Source organism: Macrobrachium nipponense, chromosome 40 (assembly GCF_015104395.2).
Source record: "Macrobrachium nipponense isolate FS-2020 chromosome 40, ASM1510439v2, whole genome shotgun sequence".
NCBI classification, from domain to species: Eukaryota; Metazoa; Arthropoda; class Malacostraca; order Decapoda; family Palaemonidae; genus Macrobrachium; species Macrobrachium nipponense.
The window spans coordinates 25246126-25268925 of record NC_061101.1 but is presented as its reverse complement, the minus strand read 5'-3'; the positions used below and the strand labels follow the sequence as shown (position 1 = coordinate 25268925).

The 22800-nt window shown below is 43.3% G+C and overlaps 1 protein-coding gene across 2 annotated transcripts in view; it reads left to right on the top strand.

Moving 5' to 3' along the window:
* Positions 1-22800, top strand: part of LOC135212025 (bifunctional 3'-5' exonuclease/ATP-dependent helicase WRN-like) — a 279239-nt gene that overhangs the window by 124448 nt on the left and 131991 nt on the right. For both annotated transcript variants that reach the window (XM_064245317.1, XM_064245319.1), the window contains exons 9-11: positions 3942-4027; positions 4375-4562; positions 8419-8598. In XM_064245317.1, coding sequence (XP_064101387.1) covers positions 3942-4027; positions 4375-4562; positions 8419-8598 — 454 coding nt within the window. The remainder of the gene's footprint in view (positions 1-3941; positions 4028-4374; positions 4563-8418; positions 8599-22800) is intronic.

Here is a 22800-nt window from a genome sequence, read left to right as displayed (position 1 = left end):
TGATCGCTCCGTATTGGCCAGCTCAAATCTGGTTCACAGAGGTGATGGAATGGACAGTGGACTTCCCCAGATCTCTTCCAAACAGAATAGATCTGCTCAAACAACCCCACTTCGAGAGGTACCATCAAAATCTACCCGCTCTTGCTCTGACTGCCTTTCGACTATCGAAAGACTCGTCAGAGCGAGAGGGTTTTCTCGCCAGGCAGCAAATGCAATTGCTAGAGCCCGCAGATCATCTACGAGGCGAGTGTACCAATCGAAGTGGGAAGTTTTCAGAAACTGGTGTAGGTCGAAGAAGCTGTCCTCTTCCAGTACCTCTGTGACCGAAATTGCAGATTTCCTTCTGTTTCTTAGACAAAAGTCGCATCTCTCGGTACCAAACTATTAAGGGGTACAGGAGTATGCTCTCAGCAGTCTTTAGAAACAGAGGATTAGATCTAACGAATGACAAGGATTTGCACGACCTCATTCGTTCATTCGAAAACATCTAAATCACGCGAACCTAAGGTTCCAAGCTGGAACTTAGATGTAGTTCTTAAATTTCTTTCATCAGATGAATTCGAACCACTTCACACTGCTTCGTTCCGTAATATCACTAGAAAGTGTTTGTTTCTGATGTCTCTTGCAACGGCAAAAAGAATCAGTGAGTTGCACGCCCTTGAATCAAGAGTTGGCTTCAAAGGAGACTCAGCAATTTGTTCATTTCAGTCCCTTTTTCTGGCCAAAAATGAAAACCCTTCGAATCCCTGGCCCAGGAGCTTCGAAGTTAAAGGACTTTCTAGCTTGGTGGGCAGAGAGGCAGAAAGATCCCTGTGCCCAGTTAGAGCTCTAAAATTTTATCTGGACAGGAAGAAACAAGCATGGGGGGTTCGCAGAAAAGTCTTTGGTGCTCAGTGAAAGACCCCAAGAGAGCAATGTCCAAGAACGCATTAGCCGTCTTTGTGAGAAGTGTTATCACAGAAGCTCATAAGAAGTGTCCAGATGATTCGTTTAATCTCCTAAGAGTGGGAGCCCACGAAGTTAGAGCAAATCGCAACCTCGGTGGCGTTCCAAAGAAATATGTCACTAAAGAACATTTTGGACACAACTTTTTGGAGATGCAACTCGTGTTTGCATCCCATTATTTAAAAGACGTACGAGTTACGTATGATAAATGCTTTTCGTTAGGTCCGTTTGTGTCAGCACAGACGGTTTCTGGGTAAAGGAGAAAGCACCAATCCTTAAAATTATGTACGTAACCCTCTGTCGGATGTGTTCTCGGGTTTTTCGGTTTATGGGAGTGTCAGTAGTCGCACAGGCGGCCTTCACTTCTCTTTATTTGGAAATCGAGTGACATCTGACTAGTTAGAGTGGGTACAAAAATTTGTTATTTTTGTATGTATGATTTTCGATTTGTTTGTTGTTTGCAAAGAGTTTGGGGATAACTCTAGGCAATCTTAGAACTAACACGGGTTAGGGTCGGGTGATCGGGATTGGTTGTGTGCTCCTTAAATTAGTGCGTGTTGTCATATAAGCGGATGTGCACCCATTGACAAACGCCAATTAGGATTCTGTCGAGTAAGTGGAAGAGACCCCATCGACAGATCCACAAGAATTCTTGGCCACAGATCACTATCTCGCTAAGGTTCTTGAGATGAAGCAGACTCCTAGGCTGTAGCCACGAAGTCTTCCATCTAAGAAGGTAGGAACTAAGGTTTATTTATACCTACAATATATGTTGTTTACCTGTCTAGTCAGTTAGTTAGCTGTCTCTTGCCCTCCACCAAAGGGTGTCAACAGATATGTATATATCTGACAGGTAAGTTGAATGTATGAAAATGACATTGTTATGATACAATAAAGTTCATACATACTTACCTGGCAGATATATACAATTGAAGACCACCCAGCCTCCCCGCAGGAGACAGGTGGAAGAGAGAATATGATTAGAAAAACGGGAATAGTTCCTAGCCCTGCCACCCAGAGGCAGGGCGGTAGATCACCTGACCTACCTGTAGCGAGTGCCGCGAAATTTGAAATTCTGTCGGAACGACGGAGTCTATAGCTATGTATATATCGCCAGGTAAGTATGTATGAAACTTTATTGTATCATAACAATGTCATATTTCTCCAATGCCACCCCTTTTGACATAAATCATAAACTTTTTGATTTTTGTTCATAGTATGCCAACACAAGCACATGATAGATGAGATTGTATCAAGTAATCTACTCGCATCACGCACAAATGAATGATGAGCTTTCAGTAATTATGATTTATCTCATTATTATAGTCCAGTCCACTTGTAGGCCTATACATATTCAAAAACTGTTCAAATTACAAGATTTTCTTGTCAATCAGACTTTATTGTATGTACAGTTTCATGGTATGTACATAGAAACAACTTTATTATAATACCAAAGTAACATCTACATCTGTAAACTGAACAATAATCTTTGATAATGTTTACAGGAAAAACATGTCATTCATGTGCTTGTAATAATATCAACATAAATAGCTTTGTTAATGATCTAAATAATGAGGTGTGAGGGTTGTTTCTATATGCTATAAGCATGCAGATGTATTACCGAATAAAGATTTTGAATCTTTATTACAGTAAGAGTACAATATATTAGAAACATTAACTTCAGCCAATTGAGAGCTAACTATGCATATTGCCACATCTATATAAAACCTATGTTGGCAAGTGGACAGATGAAATAAAACAGACTATAGTAATACCTGATCTCACATCATATCGATGTTTTTTTCATGAGTATAATTATAAATGAATAGAAGGCAAGACACTTTACCATAATTTTCATATGTTATCATTTCATCATGTGGGGTTAGACATGAGTTCCCTACAAATTTCTAAATTATGTACTTTCCACCAGGATGCCAGTCTGGTCTTGGTTTTCATCTTTGCCATTTTTCTGTCATTTCTTGGGTTATCTTGGGGGTTTTAGTCAGATTATTTTTGCGATGACAATAAAAAACACTTGGCTGCAGCTTGCCAAGCTTTACTCAACGTAAGCCATTACTACAGTCTGAAACAAATACAAATTCCTTCCTTAATAATCTAGTACAGTATATTTACAATGACAACAGTAAATGATAATATCCCTTACAATGCTAGTAATCCTTACCCTATAGTATTACTAATAATTGGCTAACAGATATGTAGGTATGGCGTATTCACCACTATTGTCTCAGAGTCCCATATGTAAACAAAGTGAGATAATGCTTCTTGATGGGACAACACTCGTATCAAACTTGGGTTACAAAACAGACAAGGAGAAGGCAGTAGCAAAACACAGTACATCCTTAAATAATAAAATACCACAATTTTCATATTTATCACTTTCAGACTAACTTCCTCATCCATTTTATTCTTATGTCCAGACTTTTTCATGTTTCTCTAGTATGTTTTTCAATTTGTTTGACTTTCTGACCTGGGATATATTTTTAGAACATTTTCCCATGTCTAGAAATTGGTATTGATGTAAAAGTAGCTTGTGAAGAATTAAGTTTGCAAGGAGTATGTTCATATGTTTCTGTTGTAAGTGGTAATATATCCGCAAAACGAGCTTATAATTGATGAATAAAATTTTTTTACATATTTGAAAGGTTTGGGTGGTGTATTTGTTTAGCAAAGAACTGTTTTATTTAAAGTTACTTTTACTTTATCTTGAATAGTAGGGAATGCATGTGAACCCAGGGTGTTTATCATGGAAGCATTGATTTAATACTGTATCATATTTTGTAAATGTACGATGAATAAATGAAATTGGATTTCTGACAGAGATAAGGTATTTTCCCCATTATGAAATCACTTCATTCATAATCAGTCTTATTTTCTTAGGTTTACCAGTTGCTGATGTGCTTCACGAAAGTTTGCGAGTTATATGTTTCCATAATTATTTTTTCATTCTTTCTTATTTAAGAAATTGTATTTTTCAGGTGCTGGTTTGAATTGTGGAATGTATCATGCTGGCATGACTCCTCTGCAGAGAAAAACAGCTCATGAACAGTTTGTATACGACAAGGTAGTGGGAAAAGGTTTATTTTTTGTTACAGATTATGTATGGTTCCATAAAGTTTTTACAGTATCAAATGCAATGTTTATATTCTTTAATAAATTAACAATATGGTGATAATACATGCAATATACTGTAACTGGATACAGCAAGCAAAACAACTTATATATAAATTGTCATCACTTTACGTATAATTGCACTATTTGACTTTAGCAAATGATTATTTTTCTCCAAAAAATATTTATGTTTTTAGAGCTTTTTGGTTTTTAGAATTATGGATAAGGGATTGTAAACCTGTATGTGTATTTTTGCCAGTATAGTGATGCTTCTAGTCATAACCAACTTTTATCTTACAGATTGAAGTAATTGTTGCCACCATTGCTTTTGGGATGGGTATCAATAAACCAGATGTTCGAAGGATTATTCATTATGGCGCTCCTAGAGATCATGAATCATATTACCAGGAGATTGGTCGTGCAGGTCGAGATGGGATGCCCTCAGTATGTTCAGTATTTTACTCTCCTGAAGACTTCAGAGTTCACAGGTACATTTGTAAATGTGTAACAAGAAAATATGAAATTCATTTTAAATTGAATTTTAAATGTGTATAAAACAATAGGAATCCATTTCCTCTGATAGGGTAAGTCTCCAAAGGAGAAAAAGACAGAAGTCGCTGTCGTCTCATCCTCTAACTGGTAATTCAAGGATGAACCACCTATGCAGAAAATTTTGGCCTTCAAACATTCTTGATGTCCATGGAAAGGTGAAAAGTTAGTCATGCCTCACAAATAACTTCCATCATTTACTCAAGGACCAAGCGAGGCAGGCCACCCTGAGTTGCTGTGCCAGTTGGCTATGGATATCTAACGGTGTACAGAACACATCATATGATTACTCCAGGTTTGTTCCAGTAGCTGGAAACATCATCACTGATGTCATCAGCAGTAGGTTCCAGGTCTTTTGATTTGTGTGTTCATTGAATTTCAATATATTTAAGGAAGTTTGGTAGTTGGAGGGATTCCCCTCAACAGTCTGTTTTCAGCATGTTTTTAGACAGTTATACCCTTCCTCCTGTAGTATGAGATAGAAGATTTTGAGTGGTTGCAGGAGTGGCATTTGTAACCTTAGCAGGATTTCAACAACCAACCTTCACTACAGGAAGTGGGGCAAATTTTCCTGTTAGTTTGATTCAGGAAATACTGGTGTAGTTAGTGCCTCAATTCCTGTAATTGCAAACTTTTTAATCTTTCTTCACTTTCAAAAGAAATTATAATTTTTCTATTGTAGGGTACAGACTAGCCTTTTTCACGTCCTTAGTAATTTATTTATTGTTTCGGAAGGTACCTCAAGAGGTTCTGTGAAACCTCTTAGATGGGACGTTGTTCTGGTTCTGAGGACCCTTGTCAGTGCACCTTATGAACTTCACCTTGAAGTATCTCTATTGGACTTGTGGAATTTTTTTCTCTGGGCTCTGGCATCTTGGAAGTATGTCACTAAGTGTGAATGTAACTCATGGTCATGTATTGGCGTCTCTTCTATTGTCCGAATGTATTGTTTTTCCTTTCATTATTCCTGCTGCTATTCTTATGGCTTCCTCTAAAAATGGTGACCAATTTGAAGTTTATTGCATTAAACTCAGATATTTCAATCTACATAGCCCTGAGAGTGTTTTTCTAAAGATGGTGATAAGTAAATTTCAGGGAATTAGTCTCTGAGCGTGACGGGTTTGCACATGGGAGTACTTGGAGGTCTCAGACATATCCCTCAAATTTAAGTACAACTTAAGAGCTTTATACCAATCTTTGGTGAGAAATATGAGGGTGCCATTCTGATTTTATGATGTACTGTTTTAGATATGTAACTCATATACACTTCTTAATCTCACCAACTTGGATGCTATTTTTCCCAGTTCTGCTCCCTTCCCGTATTTCTTTTAACATCCTTTTTCAGTGACTCGTGTCTATGTACATCTCTTCAGAATCCTCCCTGAAATTTGGATCAGTTCTGCTCACCTATGATGAACATAAGTGAGGTATGGCTATACTGTGTATTTTTCCTCATGCCTTGTATTACCTTTATGTGCATGTGCTCTGACACCGCTTGCCAACTACTAACAAGATCTGTAGTACCCGAGACTCAGTGCAGCCTTTAACCTACAATTATTCATACCTGGAACAAACCTTTGGTCTTAGCAATAGAATAATCTTCTTAAGCTAGCTGGAAACCAGTTAAAAAACAATCAAAGATTGTAAAGCAAGAAATCTTTGGCATCTGGCAACTTATGCGCATACGAGGTAGAAGCTGGTCACCGACTGTTCAGGGAACCTCATGACGTATCACTCTTTCTTTAATCGTCTTGGAAAGTTGACTTTTGTTTTGCTCTCCTTTCCCAAGGCGGTTTTTTCACCTAAGCCTGTGGTTTGTTTTATATTTATCCAGCCCAGAAGCCCCGTGACTGTCAACGTTTTTAGACGGCCTTCCAGGATTCCCATGTTCACGTTCATTTGGGACAGATATAAGTTGTAGTAGATGTGCCTCACGCCTTTTTCTCTGCTTCGTCATCATCTGTGCTATTTGTAATGCTGGTGTATCTCCCAAGGGGATATTGCCCTTTCAGGGAGAGAGGGAGCCAGCTACGTTTTGTTCTTTAGCATTTTACATATGTTATTTTGAAGATATTTTGAAAACATTTGTATTGTGACATTAATGTGTTATGTAGCTTTGATTTTATCTAGTTACACATTTTCTTGGAACATGATAATGTTTTAGTATTTCAGAATTTGTGTGTTTCAGGATGTTCAAGACGTTAGGGATTCGTGTTGCAGACAAGGTTTTTATGCTAGGATTCAGCTGTCTAGCATACGAGTATTTCTACACTTCTTCAACATGAATTTTAATACCCTACGATTGCGTTCTTCTCATCTGCTTGCAGGACCAGTAATGATTGCCATCTTATCTCTTTCCTGTCATTTTGGTTGGGGAGGGGTACGTGTCATACGGCTCACTCCCTGCCCTATATTCTTACAGATAATAATGATTCTTTTTGCTCTCACAGGATAGATTTCTTTTCCGAGAGAGAGAGCATGTTATTTGCTTCTCTACAGGCTCTTCAGTTTTCAGCCCTGCTTCTTGCCTGGAATTCTGGTAGCGGTGTCATTTTTTAATTTTTGTTTTCATTCTGGTGGCAAATTTCAGCGCTCAAATTCATTACCACTGTTTGGGTTATCTAACTGGAAGTGGAGGAGATGGAGGGGAGTGAGAGGTAGAGGACTCCTGATTAAGTGTAGGTGTAAGGTTTAGAAATTGGTGGCTGAGATGATGTAAATATCAACTTGCTTGCATGCCGTTTGTCATAACATCATGAGTATTCTTGCTTTATTTATTTTACAATGAAATGCCACTGCGTGGATGCTTTCTGAGTTTTTGGCAAATTCAGAACTAGTGGTTTGGTGTTATAATGTGTTTGGTGAACCCACTTTGAATTCTCATGTTGAATTTACCAGCTGTCATCCTTTTCTAGTCGCTCAGTGATTTCAGGCTTCTGCTTGAGAGTCAGTATTAAAATATTTGCATTTAAAAGTCATGGTAAAAAAATTACACCTGGTAACACAACTTCAGGTGAAGCCATATGTTATTAGAGTTGCCTGGTGTGCAGTTAGGATTTAATGTAAGTCTGTTTGGCAGTTTAAAAAAGGAGAAGCATAAAAAAAAATGGTCCATGGAAAGGCAAAAAGTAAGTGTATTTGGCATTTCTTTAGGAATTTAACATTCTTATTCTCTTGCTCTATCTAGATAATTCTTGATTCATTGATGTTACAGGCAGTCCCCGGGTTATGACGGTCTTGGCTTACGATGTTCCGAGGTTACAACGCTTTTCAATTATATTCATCAGACATTATTTCCAGGGTTACGACGCCTACAACGCTCATCTGGCAGATGAAAGATGACACCAAAAATGCAAAATAATCAATATTTGAAGGTTTTTTTGATGAAAAATGCCATAAGAATGCAGTTTACATAGTTTTCAATGCACCCGAAGCATTAAAAGTAAGGTTTTCTTAGGATTTTTGACGATGTTCCGGCTTACGACGATTATCGGCTTACAACGCGTCTCAAGAACGGAATCCCCGTCATAACCCGGGGACTGCCTGTGCGAGGAAGTTTACTGTATACTGATCAATGTTTGCATTAAAACTTGTATTGTGAAAAGTGTTTTAATTAATTTGTAACTATTTAGTACAAGTAATATATTGTGTTTCCTTGTTTTTGTTTTTCTTTTTGCCACAAGTGCATCAGATAATATAAGCAGCTGCTAATTCAGTATAAGTTATGCTGTTGTAAGACCTGTCCTTTGAGAATCTTGTGGAATAAGTTTAATTTACTATTGTAACTTTTGCCAGGTTTTTCCTGAGTCAGATACGCTCACAAGCTTACCAAGAGCACAGGAAAGAAATGATGAACAAAATGGAGAGATTCTTGGAACTCACTACTTGTCGTCGGGGTGACATTTTATCACACTTTACCTCCAAGACCTATGATGATACTCCCAAACCAGACTGTTGTGATAATTGTACCAAAAGGTAATGTTATGTAAATATATCCATATTGTGGTATCATTAGAAGTCATTTCTGTTATTGACTGGTAGTGTGCGGTGTAATAAGGAAAGCAGACAATAGGAAGTGTAGTTTTTGTTAATAGAAAGTACAAACTATTGTGTTACTAGATCCTGTTACTTAACTATGTGAAGGACTGACTACATTCCAATAGGCACATCTCAGCTGATGGTTAAGCAGCAAAGTAAAGAAGGTTATGGCCTCTGTTTCAGACAGGGACAGTTTGCTTCGCTCTAGGGGCTCTGCCAAGCTACTACCCCCTCCTCTCACGAGACATAAGAAGTATTATGCTATGAACTCTTGTGTTTTTGATGTCGCGTCATCTTAACCCTTAACCCTTAAATGCTGAAACAGTATTTTAAAAATCGTCTCCCGTATGCCGGCGGCGTTCGCGAGTTACTGCCAAATCGGAAAAAAATTTTTTTTCAAAAAATCACAGCATGCTTAGTTTTCAAGATTAAGAGTTCATTTTTGGCTCCTTTTTTGTCATTGCCTGAAGTTTAGTATGCAACCATCAGAAATAAAAACAAAATGTTATCATATATAAATATTGGGATATATGACAGCGCAAAAAAAAAATTTAATATATAATTGTATACAAATCGCGCTGTGAGCAAAACGGTTAAAGCTAACAAGTTAATTTTTTTCATTGTATTTTACACTAAATTGCGATCAATTTGGTATATAACACATTGTAAAACAATCAAGGCAACACAGAGAAAATATTATCACAAAATGATGCATGAATTCGTAACGTGCGGACGTAAAAAAAGCAGTTTTCAAAAATTCACCATAAATCAAAATATTGTGCTAGAGACTTCCTGTTTGTTGCAAAATGAAGGTAATTGATTGAATATTACTAGACTGTAAGTGTTGTAGCTTACAATTGCAGTTTTTGACCATTTCAGTCGAGTTAAAGTTGACCGAAGGACGAATTTTTTCTATTTATCGTTATTTATATGAAAATATTTCAAAACTGATAAAAGCTACAACCATAGGTGGTTTATTGTTTTATTCTACATGAAATTTTGCACATTTTCATATATAAAACTTTATGTAACTACTAATTTAAAATGGTGCAAATATTACGACAATCGAACGAAAAAATTTATGATTTTTTCGGAAGAGTTACTGCACGGACGTAAGGAAAAAGTTTATTTCATAAATTCACCAATAATCGAAATATTTTGCTAGAGACTTCCAATTTGTTGCAAAATAAAGGTAAGTGATTGAATATTACTAGAATGTAATAGTTTTAGCTTACAATTGCGTTTTTTGACCATTTCAGTCGAGTCAAAGTTGACCGAAGGTTGAAATTTTGGCACATTGTTATTTTTATGAAAATATTTCAAAACTGATAAAAGCAACAACCATAGGTTGTTTATTGTTGTATTCTACATGAAATTGTGCACATTTTCATATATAAAACTTTATGTAACGGCTAATTTAAAATGGTGCAAACATACGACAATCGGACGAAAAAATTTTGATTTTTTTGGGAAGAGTTACCGCGCGGACGTAAGGAAAAAGTTTTTTTTATAAATTCACCATAAATCGAAATATTGTGCTAGGGACTTCTAGTTTGTTGCAAAATAAAGGCAAATGATTTAATATTACTAGAATGTAAGAGTTTTAGCTTATAATTGCGTTTTTTGACTATTTCGGTCAAGTCAATGTTGACTGAAGGTTGATATTTTGGCACTTATCATAATTTATATGAAAATATTTCAAAACTGATAAAAGCTACAACCATGGGTTGTTTTTAGTTGTATTCTAAATGAAATTGCACACATTTCTATATATAAAACTTTATATAACGGCTAATTTAAAATGGTGCAAACATTACGACAATCGGACGAAAAAATTTATGATTTTTTCGGAAGAGTTACCATGTCGACGTAAGAAAAAAGTTTTTTTCATAAATTCACCATAAATTAAAATATTGTGCTAGTGACTTCCAATTTGTTGCAAAATGAAGTTAAATGATTGAATATTACTAGAATATAAGAGTTTTAGCTTACAATTGCGTTTTGTTCCGACACGGCATACAAACCTTCGGTCCTTTTACAATAGGAAGGTTACTAGCGGCAGCTGGATAGGTCGTAAGCTTTCGAACAAGGGGTTCGGTAGTTAACAATCACTTTTGCTCTCGGCCTGCTGGCGTGTAGACGTGTATCATCGCTCTCTGCCCGCTTCATCGTCGTTGCTTTCGCATGGTTGTGTGTTTCTTTTTCTATTTATCTAGTGAAACTGAATTGTAAGTACAATCATTTCATCTTTATTTCCATTGAATTCAATTGTGAATTAAAGGATCTTGGTTTCTCCACGCCCTCCGATTACCCGAGTGCCGGGACTGAAGGGCGTAAGTGCGGGAATTCATTTTTCCCAGAAATGATCCTCGTATTGTGTATGCTCGGTGCCGAGGGCGGGAGAGCGCTCGCTCCGAGCTTATATTTTGGTTGGAAATGTGTAGATGAAAATCGTAAGTAAGTGCCCTTTTCATTTATATTTTTTTGACCTGTATGCTCGTTGCCGAGCGAATGCGCTCGGCACGAAAACTTATTCTGTATGGAAGTGGAATCGCAAGTACAGTATTCTTTTTCATTTTCATATATTTATTTTTGATTGTAGCAAATACTCATTTGGATCAGTTTCCGCTCTTACCCGGAAATTGATCCTTTCCCCTTTTTATTTGAATGAGGTGAAATCGCAAGTGCAGTTCTTTTTCATTTTCATATTTTATTGAGATTGCATTGTTTACTTGGATCAATGTTTCCGCTATTTCCCGGGAATTGATCCTTCCCCTTTTTATTTGTATGAAGTGAAATCGCAAGCGCAGTATTCTTTTTCATTTTTCATATATATTTTGATTGCATCAATTCATTATGGATCAAGGTTTCCGTTCATAATCGGGAATGGATCCTTTTACCCTTGCGCTCGGTACCGAGGGCGCAAATGCGCTCGCTCCGAGCCCTTATTCATTGTGAAGTGAATCGTAATGCAAGATTCTTTTTCATGTTATTCCTTTTATTATTGATTGCATGAATATTTTTTTTTTGGTTCAAGTTCCGCTCAGTCAAGGAATTGATCCTTATGCCCTTGCATTCGGTGCCGAGGGCACGATTGCTCTCGGGCTCTTATTATTATTGTTGGGTACATGGGTGCTGTGCGGGGGTGGGGAACGAGAATCCCCCCTCCTGCTCAGCTCCCACAGATGGCCCTTCCCCTTCGGGGGGGAGGTTATCTGGGTTCTTCTCCTCGCCCGATCCGTCGAGCGCGGGGGAGGGCGCTCGGTGCCCGATGTACAATTGTATTCGGGGTCTTCCGCTCGTTCGGTGTGGGGCTCACCCCCCCGCGCGAGGGGACTTCCCCCCCACTAATCACTACTACTGCTATTTCCGCAGGTGCTATTGCCACGAGGGTGGACCTTGGTGAGGTATGGGCGTCCTTCGATTTGCAGGGCGTGCCTAGTGTCCAGGGGCGGCGGTTCTATGTCTGGGCCTGCTGCGGTCAGCCATGGAGTGGTGACCACGACAACGATATCGACTCCAGGTGACGACGTCCCTCCTCACCTGGTGTACTCGCCTCACGTGGTAACAGTCTTGCCTACAGCCGCTGTGAAGTGCCGTTCGCCGTACCGAGAGGGGGGCGTGCCGCCGCCGCTCGTGGTTGCCGCGCTGCCGCGACCACACTTCCGCTGCCCTAGAGCTCGCCCCTGGACCTGCCGCCGGTACCAGGATGTTGCTGGCTGCTGCTCCACCTCCTGTGTTTCCGGTGCTGCCTGCCGTACCTGCTGATTCTGTGCTGACTGTCCATGCAGTTGCTGCGCTGGCTGTCCCTGCCGTTGCTGCGCTGGCTGTCCCTGCCGTTGCTGCGCTGGCTGTCCCTGCCGTTGCTGCGCTGGCTGTCCCTGCCAATGCTGTGCTGGCTGTGCCTGCTGTTCCTGAGATGCCCATACCTGCTGATGTCGTCCCTGTTCGTGGTGGTACTACCCCAGACTTTGGTCTGTCTGTACAGGTGCGTCCGGGCCCTGTGGCTTCGGCTACAGCAGCCCCGGCTCCGCCCTGGATGGCAGATCTTACGTCTGTCCTGAGGAAGCTGACGAAGAAGAGGAGGAAGGTGTCGTCGTCGTCGTCTTCATCTTCTTCATCGTCGTCAGCTGCCGCCTCTTCCCCTTCGACTTCTAAGGCTTCACAGCCGAGGAAGAAGAAGGTTGCCTCCTCCCTCCTAAGAAGTCTCCCTCGGGAGCTTCTCGGGACCCGTCTCACCTCGGTGGGACGGGAGGGTTCCTTCTGCTGGTCCTCCTGCTCCTTCGGGAGCGGGGCCCGTCTCTTCTTCCGCAAGGAAGAAGACTACGGGGACCAGAGGGGTACTGGCTAACACCGGTACTTCCTCGCCTGGTGTCAGTGGTTCTGCCACTGCACATGGGTCCATCTCGGCCTCTCCACCAGGAATCTCGTTCGCCAGTGGGAGGTACCGAGTGTACGGTCGCCTACCAGCGACCGTGCAGCCAGGAACCAGACCTCTGAGCCCGCTCAGCGTCAGGTTCACGGCACGGAGCGGAAGACTGGTGACAGCCGCTCATGCGACTCTCACCAGACCAGCTCTTGCTCTCGCAGCGACCAGCTGGCTACCCGGGCTGAGGTGACGGTCCACGACCGGCCACAGGCTGAGGCGGGGAAGAGGTCCCCCCGTTCGCCGGTGCCAGCCACGGCTGGAACCAGCGACGTGACGTGCTGTGAGGACAAGCACCGGTCTCACCGTGACAGTGGAGCCTGCAGGTCGCCTGACCGTCGCATCTTCAAACAGGGAGCGGGGGGGATCGGGTTACAGGCAACAACCAGCACCTGCTCTTCTGACACTCGAGATCGGGGCCGCTGTGCTCAGTCCAGCCGTTCTCCACAGCAAGACGGTTCGACCAGGCCTGCAGCTCGATCGCCACCGCGGGTTGACGATCGCCTGCAGCCCTCCAAGCCTGGCTGGTTCTGCCAGCGAGCGAGTGAGGGAGCGTCAGGTCTGCCTCTTCCCGTACCTTCAAACCTTCCTCGGGTTACACCGGGAGGAGCGAGGTATTGAGGAGTGATCGTGAGAGGTGCGCCCCTCATGATCCCACCACGACGCCCTACATGCCAGGCACGGTTCTTGGACCGGCCAGGACGTATGCACAAGTGGATGGAGGAGACCGAGAGGGCTGTCGCTGTTCCCCCTTCTTAGGAGGAAGGTTCTCGGAATATGCTCTTGTTCGAAGGGCTTAACGGTCCTACTCTGCAAAATGCTGTGACTTCCGAGATCCAGAGGAACTTTGCCGAGGTTATGGCGCTGATTCGTCAGCACAACGACCTCGGGGAAGGATCGCCGCTCCCACCAGCAGAGCCACGTCTCGGCTCGAGTCGTTTTGGGGCCCGAGAGGGAACCCAAATCGACGGTGGGTCTGCCGCGATCGGAGCTTGCCGACTGTGTTGAACCAGGTAGTCTCTCGTCTCCGGACAAGAAGGCTCTCTCAGTTCTGGCCAGTCGAACAAGCTACTTCACCTCCTCTACTGCGACAGAGGCGTTTCTACGTGTCTTCGGACACCGTATTTGAATACCCCTTCGGTCCTCCTGAGAGGTTTCGACCTCGACGAGGACTGGAATGAGTCGGAGGACGGTATCGGCTCTCTCCTGTCAGGTGTCGATCAGCCCCACCCAGACGACGTTCACAGTGGTGGCAGACCCTTACCTACAGTATGAGTTTGTAACCCTCCTCGGGAAAACGTTTTCTCCTGACGATACGTTTTCCCAGGCTCTGAGAGGCCATCGCCGTAAGGCGATGGCTGCTCCTTTTCTTCTCCAACTGCTAGTTCCGCTGGGAAGGCGAGCCAGTATCCAATTCCTCCCCCATTCCCTCTCTCCTTACGGCTACGAGGGAAAGGGGAGGGATCCTACAGAGATTTCTCTGTAAGATCCCACGTTAGGGGCTGCGCTACCGGGGGGACCTTCGGGTCCTACCTGACGTAAGCCCCGGTCGTTGAGGAGGGATCCTGCCCCTTTCTCGATTTCTACGGGAATCGAGAGGACCACCAGCCGATATCGTTTGACGAATTCGGTGGGGGTTTCGCAGAGTGCTTAGAATTCTACGGAATTTCTAGCGCACTCAGAGTGTTTGAGTTTTTTACGATCTCCAAACACTTAGGCGAGACCACGGTCCAAAGTGAGCGAGAATCCCCGATAATTGTTACACGATAATCGGGAACCTCGCTTATGCTCGAATTCCTGTAATTTCTAGTATTTGGAAGAATACTGCTGCTGAAAGAAGAGTATCTCACAGTAGACGATTAACCTGGAATAGAGAAGAACGGACGGGAACTTCCAGTTTGGCTTGAACTATCGTCTTCGGTATTCTGTTCACCATTGAAGCTTTCCTTTGGGAAAGACTTCTCCTTCACTCTCTTGACTAGAGAACGAAGGCGGTCGATCTCCAATCCTTATTCTCATTCCTCGAGGGGAAAAGAATTTAGGATGGAGGTCGTGGTACAGAACCTACAAATATACTACGTATATTACCCTCGCGACATGATTCTTTTAACAGTTGAATTGTCCGGGGGGTAAGCGCATACCGTAGTTAACTCTACGGTTTGTGACCGAGACGAATTGTATCTTAATTGAACTGCAACTCGGGGTTGCCTGCAACCTCCCAGCAGTTATCAGTTTCGATTTTAGATACTTGGTATTGTCACGACAACACCAAATCAGCTTTTGTATTTACCGAAATCCGTTTCGTTTAAATATAATTGCTCGAGCGTATTCTTTATGCTCGATGGTTCTAGCCGAACGCATTTCTTCGTGGAAGGGATTACCTGGCAACTCAGGATGACGAGTCACCGAGAGCTACTGCGTATTGAACTGCCTGATAGCAGCTCAGTATCAGCTAGGTCTCCGAGATGCACGGTCGGTCACGTCTCTCTCTCCCCTGGTTTGATTGACTACTGAACCGTATCTCTACCCAACAATCATGGACTTAGGTCTCTGATTAACGGGGATTCTCGCAATAATGAAGGACCATCTACTGCTGTGACGCTCGATTTCATCGCCTTTGACATTGCGAGAATTTTCAACAGAGATATCTCTTGGACTCTTTCATCTTTCTGTTTACCGCACGGTAACAGAAGTCTGTACTAGTCTCCCGCTGCATCACACCGCGATAATGCGAATGATTTTTGCAGACATCTGAGTTTGTCTTCAAAATATCTCGTATTCGTAGGTGTGCAATTATTCATTGTTCGCCCCAAATTAACAGATGTGTCAGAAGACATCGCCTACTCTCCGACCTGACAGCTCTACTTCCAAATGTTCAGCCCATGAGAAGCAGTTCTTCAGGCAGTATTTCCTTGTGTCTTCATTACTGAAAAGCGCTCCGCTTTTATTGCAACACTAGATCCTCACCGGACAGCAATGAATAGCGGTTAGCATTCTCAGTCTTTGTAGCACAGGTTCAGAATCTTGAGAATCCTTCTCTCGGTTCAGCTGTGAAGACGTAGGTTGCATTTTCTGTACACCTTCGTCTTCAGCGACACATAGTGTTGTTTCTCCTTAGCTGAGAATCAACTATACTATGAGATATCTTGCCATCAGGGACCTCGGTCTCTAGAAGGCAATTGACTTTCGCCTGTTGGGCACATGCCTTAAGAGAATCATCACCTCGCCTTCTGGCATCGGTGACGAACAAATTATTTGTTTAGTCTCTTGGCATAACCCTTTTAAGGCGAAGGTCACGTGACTTGCTCGGGTGCTTGGACAACTTGCCTCCTACCAAACGCAGTCAGTCGGCAGCTGTCAGAGCGCCCAAGTCAGTTACGAACTTCGCTGTGGACTTAGTTCTGTTGTTCCATAAAACAGTCTTTTCTTCGTCCTAAAAGGCTTGTCACAGTACCCATACCATCGACCCACCATTGAGTGTCGGTGTCCTATCCACTACCGAGAAGAAGAACTTCACTGCATGGGGATAGGAGAATGTGAGACACTTTGCTGCAGACGGATAGACCAGTATGGGTACAGGACATCACCGAAGTCGAGAAGAGGGATAGGTCATACGACCATTCCCTTCTTTTCCTCTGAGGTAATTGCATGACTTTTCCTGTGAAGTCAAGCATCCAGGGGATGGGGATTCGTGACGCTCGATTTCGTACTGACTTCGTAGCGAAGACTCAGAACCCTTCGGTTCCTGACGATCGGTTAGAGTCCTTCACAATCCCCTCCCTAATGGACTTCACCGCCTTCGATGCGAAGGAGATGCTGCTTTGTCCTGTGAAAGCGCGACCGCGCTATCTGAAGAAACTCGACATCCCAGGCTGAGTGTTGAAGACTCTTCGTCAGCACCAAGATGACCTAGAAGTACACTCCCTCGAGTTACACAAGAACTTCTCCGTGGCGCAGGTACTGAAGGCAGGGGTCTGGTACAACCAGACCCCTGGCACCTCCTTCTACCTTTTGGATATTGCCCATAGGTCCTTGGATCGTTTTCCTTGGGACCCGTGGTGGCTGCTCAACACGTTGTGTAGCTAACCCAGACCCTAGCAGGCTGAACAGCATCGAGTCCTGGTGTGACTGTAAGAATAGATAAGTGAATGAGAGAGTGACTGGCTTCTCTTCCTATCTTTTTCTCCCCCTCTACCTGTGGGTAGAGGGATACGGTCATCACCCTTACCTGGATAAGGACGAGAATGCAGGTTGAGCCTACACGACAGAGCCCCATCCTATCCCTTTCACTAGGGATGGGAGCGAATATCCACCACTTCCTCCTACAAGGGGGGGGAAGTGGATGCCAACAAGAGACAAACCATAACTTTATGTTGCCTCTTGCAAATAGGAACTTGTTCTTGCTTGCTGGTACGAAGAGATACGCTTGCCTCTCTCTTAGTACTTGGTCCAGAGGTCTGACCATTGATCCTGCGGTGCACACCCCGATCAATCGGACAGAGGCTTGGATCCCTCCCTCGCTCTTACGACCAGGGAGGCATTCCAAGGTTGGGCGAACACCAGTCTGTTCACAAAAGACTCAGATTCCTCCCACCAAGAAGTGAGTCTTCCTATTGTAAAAGGACCGAAGGTTTGTATGCCGTGTCGGAACAAATGACAATTTGTCGAAAATTGCATTTTTCCTAACTATACAAACCTGAGGTCCTTTTACACATAGTCCCACCTCATGCCACCCCTCACTCTGCAGTTTTTGCTTGGGCCAAAAGCAAAAGTGATTGTTTACCTCCCAGTCGCGCGCGCACGCCTGTCGGACAAGCAGTTAACTACCGAACCCCTTGTTCGAAAGCTTACGACCTATCCAGCTGCCGCTAGTAACCTTCCTATTGTAAAAGGACCTCAGGTTTGTATAGTTAGGAAAAATGCAATTTTGGACAAATTGTCATTTTCGACCATTTCGTTAGAGTCAAAGTTGACCGAAGGTTGAAATTTTGGCACATCGTTATTTATATGAAAATATTGCGCACCTGGGTAATGATTGTAAGCAAAACAACGCCTTGATCCGTGAGCTCCCAGCATCTCCCAAGGCGTGTGATTCAAAAGTTTTCACCTAGTAGGCCTATAACTATTTTTTTGCGAATTTTTAAAAAACTTTTTTATATCGATGTACCATACGTCCAATCGGCACCCAACAGACAATTTATATAGACGTTTAATACATCCAGTCGGCGCTAAAGGGTTAAACGCCGAGCCGCTATTTACCAAAGTGTCTCTCGTATGCTGGTGGCGTTCGGGAGTTAGCACTGAAGCAGAAAAAGTATTTTTTAAAAAAATCACAGCATGCTTTGTTTTTAAGATTAAAGAGTTCATTTTTGGCTGCTTTTTTTTCATTGCTTGAAATTTAGCATGCAACCATCAGAAATGAAAAAAATATCATATAAATACAGTGGTACCTCGAGATACGAAAGTCCCAGCTTATGAAAAATTCAATTTACGAAAGCAAATACGAAGATTTTTTTGGCTCTACATACGAAAATAATTCAGGTTATGAAAGGTTGTTGCTGTAAAGCCCCGAGATTCGCTTGGACCGCCGATGACAATTTTAAAACTCACGCACCGCCAACTAAGTAGACTTGCCACCATCTTCCCACTCTCCCATTGGTTCCTGATGCTAGTCACCGCTTTCCTATTGGTCAGCATCTCTCCCATCGTGCTCTATGTAAAGGTGTCCTTCACCCACTGCTTCGCACCAGCGTTTGTGTACGCATGTGGAATTCATTCGTTCACATGTACAATTTTGTTTGTTAATGTAAATTCGTGTTAGTGACTTTGTTGTACTACTTTATCGTGTTGTGTGAGAACTTTAGTATACTACAAACTTAATTATGTACAGTATACGTAGTCATGTGTCCCAAGGAAGCTGCTGAAGTTCACGGAAAAAAGAGAAAGCTTTCTATAAAGACGAAGATGGAGGTAATTAAGAAGTATGAAGCTGGCATGCGGTTGAGTGTGATCGCTAAGGAATACGGCCGAAATCCGTCGATGATAGGCACCATTATTAAGCAGAAGGAAGCCATCAAAGCAGCTACACCTTCCAAGGGAGTGACTATTTTGTCCAACAAGAGGAACCACGTGCACGACGAGATGGAGAGGCTGCTTCTTGTCTGGACAAAAGACAAAGAAATCGCTGGCGATACGATAACTGAGACAGCAATCTCCCACAAGGCCAGTGCTATTTCTGGCGATTTGATTGCCGAGGCTGAAGACGACGGAGGAGAAGGGACACCGACGCCAACCCCAGACTTCAAGGCTTCTCATGGGTGGTTTGAAAAATTTCGGAAACGGACTGGCATCCATTCGGTCGTGCGGCATGGGGAGGCGGCCAGCTTGGACACAAAAGCGGCCGAAGCCTTTATTAAGACGTTCGACGAGATGATGATCAACGAAGGCTACAGTTCTCAGCAAGTCTTCAACTGTGATGAGACTGGCCTATTTTGGAAAAAAATGCCTCGTCGGACGTACATCACAGAGGAAGAGAAGAAGCTACCTGGACATAAGCCTATGAAAGACAGGAAGACAGGCTTACACTCGGACTTTGTTCGAATGCCAGTGGGGATTGCAAGGTGAAGCCCCTACTGGTGTATCATTCGGAGACTCCTCGAGCCTTCAAGGCCCACAAAGTGCTAAAGGAGAAGCTTCTAGTGATGTGGAGGGTTAATGCGAAAGCCTGGGTAACAAGACTTCTTTGTCACTGAGTGGGTAAATCTGTGTTATGGCCCGACAGTGAAAAAATTCTTGGAAGAGAAGCGCCTCCCTCTGAAATGTCTGCTGTTGTTGGACAATGCCCCTGCTTACCCTCCTGGCCTTGAGGATGATATCCTAGCGGAGTATTCTTTCATCAAGGTTCTTTACCTTCTGTTTAACACCACCCCTCTCCTCCACCCCATGGACCAGCAAGTGATATCGAATTTCAAGAAGCTGTATACGAAAGAGTTGTTTCAACATCACTGATACCACAAACCTCACCTTGCGTGAATTTTGGAAGGAGCATTTTGATATTGTAATATGCATCCGACTCATCGATCAAGCTTGGCAGGAGGTTTCGAGGCGAACCTGGAATTCTTCGTGGAGGAAACTCTGGCCTGATGCCATATCCGCCCGAGACTTTGAGGGATTTAATGTGGGCGAAGCTGGTGCAGATTCAGAAACTGTTGACGATCCTGAAACTGTTTCGCAACCAGATCTTGACAAGATTGTTGCACTCGGCAAGTCCATGGGGCTGGTCGTCGATGAGGACGACATCAATGACCTTCTCGAGGAGTACCAAGAGGAGCTTACGACGGATGACCTGAAGGAGTTGGAGGCCATGCAACATAACGTTGTTCAAGAAGAGTTCTCTCACAGCGGCGAGGAGGAGGAGGACGACCCTATGACAACGGCAGAAATTAAGGATGCTCTAGCTGCTTTTCATAAGGTGCAATCATTTATAGAAAAGAGACACCCCGAAAAGGCTTACACAGGTATACTTGCACAGTTCGATGACGTTTGCCTGAGTCGTTTCAGGAACATTGTCAAAAGCAGGCGGAAGCAATCTTCATTGGATAGTTATTTTTTAAAGAGGCCTTTAGTACGAGTAAGCAAAAAGGAAGATCCAAGTGATATTACCAAAAAACAGAAAGTTGAAATTGGTGGGAAAAAAAAAAAAAAAAACGCAAAGTATAAAAAAGTAAATAAAATGTAAAAATAAAAAAAAGAAGAAAAAATTTTAAGATTTAATTTTAAGTTTTTTTGTAAAGTTAAGTGTTAAGGTTTTGTGCCATTTGTTAATGTGTTTCGTAAAGTTTAGTCTTAATGTTTCCTGACATTTTTTATGTGTTTTGTAAAGTTAAGTGTACGTACAAGTTTTCTGCCGTTTGTCCTCCTCCTCTGTCGCCACTTTTGGAGATTGCCTCATTCGAAAGGTAAGGTTCCACATTTACTACATACATATGTATGTACGTACAGTATTTCTTGTACACCATGTACACTAATACATTATTTATAGGTACTATGTAGTACATATTAGTAGTACATATTAAGTTAGGTATTAAATGGTCCAATTTGTTGTATTTCATTGTTTATTGGTCAATTTAGCTTTATTATAAAATTTACTCGGGTGTTTTTGTAGGGCTTGGAACGAATTACAGTGGGGCCTCGCTTAGTCGCGGATCAGCAATCACGGATTCAGTTAATCACAAGTTTTTCCTTGGACCACTTCTCAGTCTATATATCGCTGGTATGAATCACAGCATCCCGGGCTTGTGGTGGTAGGCTAAGCCTTGTCCGGTTCCGATAACCAACAAATGCATGAACAGATTCACATTATGATATTAACTGACAATAAAGGTAATAAAACCATTCTCACCTTATATATTACTGGCATATCTTCATAATATATAGCCTCTTCATGGAATAATTCCATGTCATTGACATCAACTTGTAGTTGAGCAGCCAGCAGAAATGTAAACATTGAGTTACACTTCACAGCACCTTTGTCATTCTTAACCTTTTAGAAATGTTAATAGTAGTAGTTGTTCCGATACGTAATACAACCCTCGGTCCTTTAACAATAGGAAGTAGCTAGCGGCAGCTGGAACGGTCCCGTAAGCTTCGAACAAAGGGGAGAACGGTAGTTAACTGCTTGTCCGATCGTCGCGCGCCGCGCGACTGGGAGGTAAACAAATCACTTTTGCTTTCGGCCCGTGTGTGGGAAGGACGTGTTCGTCATCGATCTGCCCGCTTTGTCGTTTGCTTTGAGTTTGAGTATTTGCCCTCTCTTTTCTGTAAATAAATCAGAGTGACTGTAAGCACTTGTACATTTCTTTATTGATCTTGCAATGAGTGAGGAAGAAATGGAGATATCACCGACGCCCTCCAGTCGCCCGTAGAGTGTGTCCGGGCTGGAGGGGCGTAGATGTGGGGGGGTTTTAGATCATTTTGTTGATGTGGACCCTCACGAGGTTTGTACTCGTTGTCGGGGGCGAGAGTGCTCCCGCAACGAGCCCTGTGTCACATGTATGAATTGGTCCGACGGCGCAGTGGGTGCTGTACGAGGGCAGGAAGAGACTTAGGCCGCCCAAGAAGTCATCGGAAAGTCCAGTGACTCCTTTGGTAACGGACACTTCGTCCATCTTTCCTGCCCCCCGGCCAGCCCCCACGTTTCGCGCCTTCCCCTGCGGGGGGGATGGGGGTAGCGGAGTCCTTCTCCTCTCTCGATCCGTCGAGTGTGGATGAGGGCGCCCGCTACCCACCCGGACGTACAGCTGTACTCGGGGTGTCTTTCGTCCGTCTGGGGGGGGTGTTTCTCCCCCCAGGCGTGAGGAAAAGGCCCCTCTGATTAACCCGACTGTTGCTTCCGCAGGTGTGCCATCAAGCGAAGGACGACCTGGGACAGGTGTGGGAGTCGCTGGGGACTGCAGGGAGTGCCCAGCAATCCAAGGGTTGATTTCAGCGGTTGGCGGGGTCGGCAGTGGTCACCTCATGGTGCGGTGACCACTACTACTACCACAGTGACGACACCAGCATATGAGATGCCACCGCATCTGGTGTATACGCCTCATATAATGTCGGTGACACCCACGGCGGTATACAAAAACCCATTACTGCCGTGCCAAAGAGGACGGTGCCACCACCACCTGGATTCTTTGCTTTGCCGACCCCACCCGGACTTCCGCTGC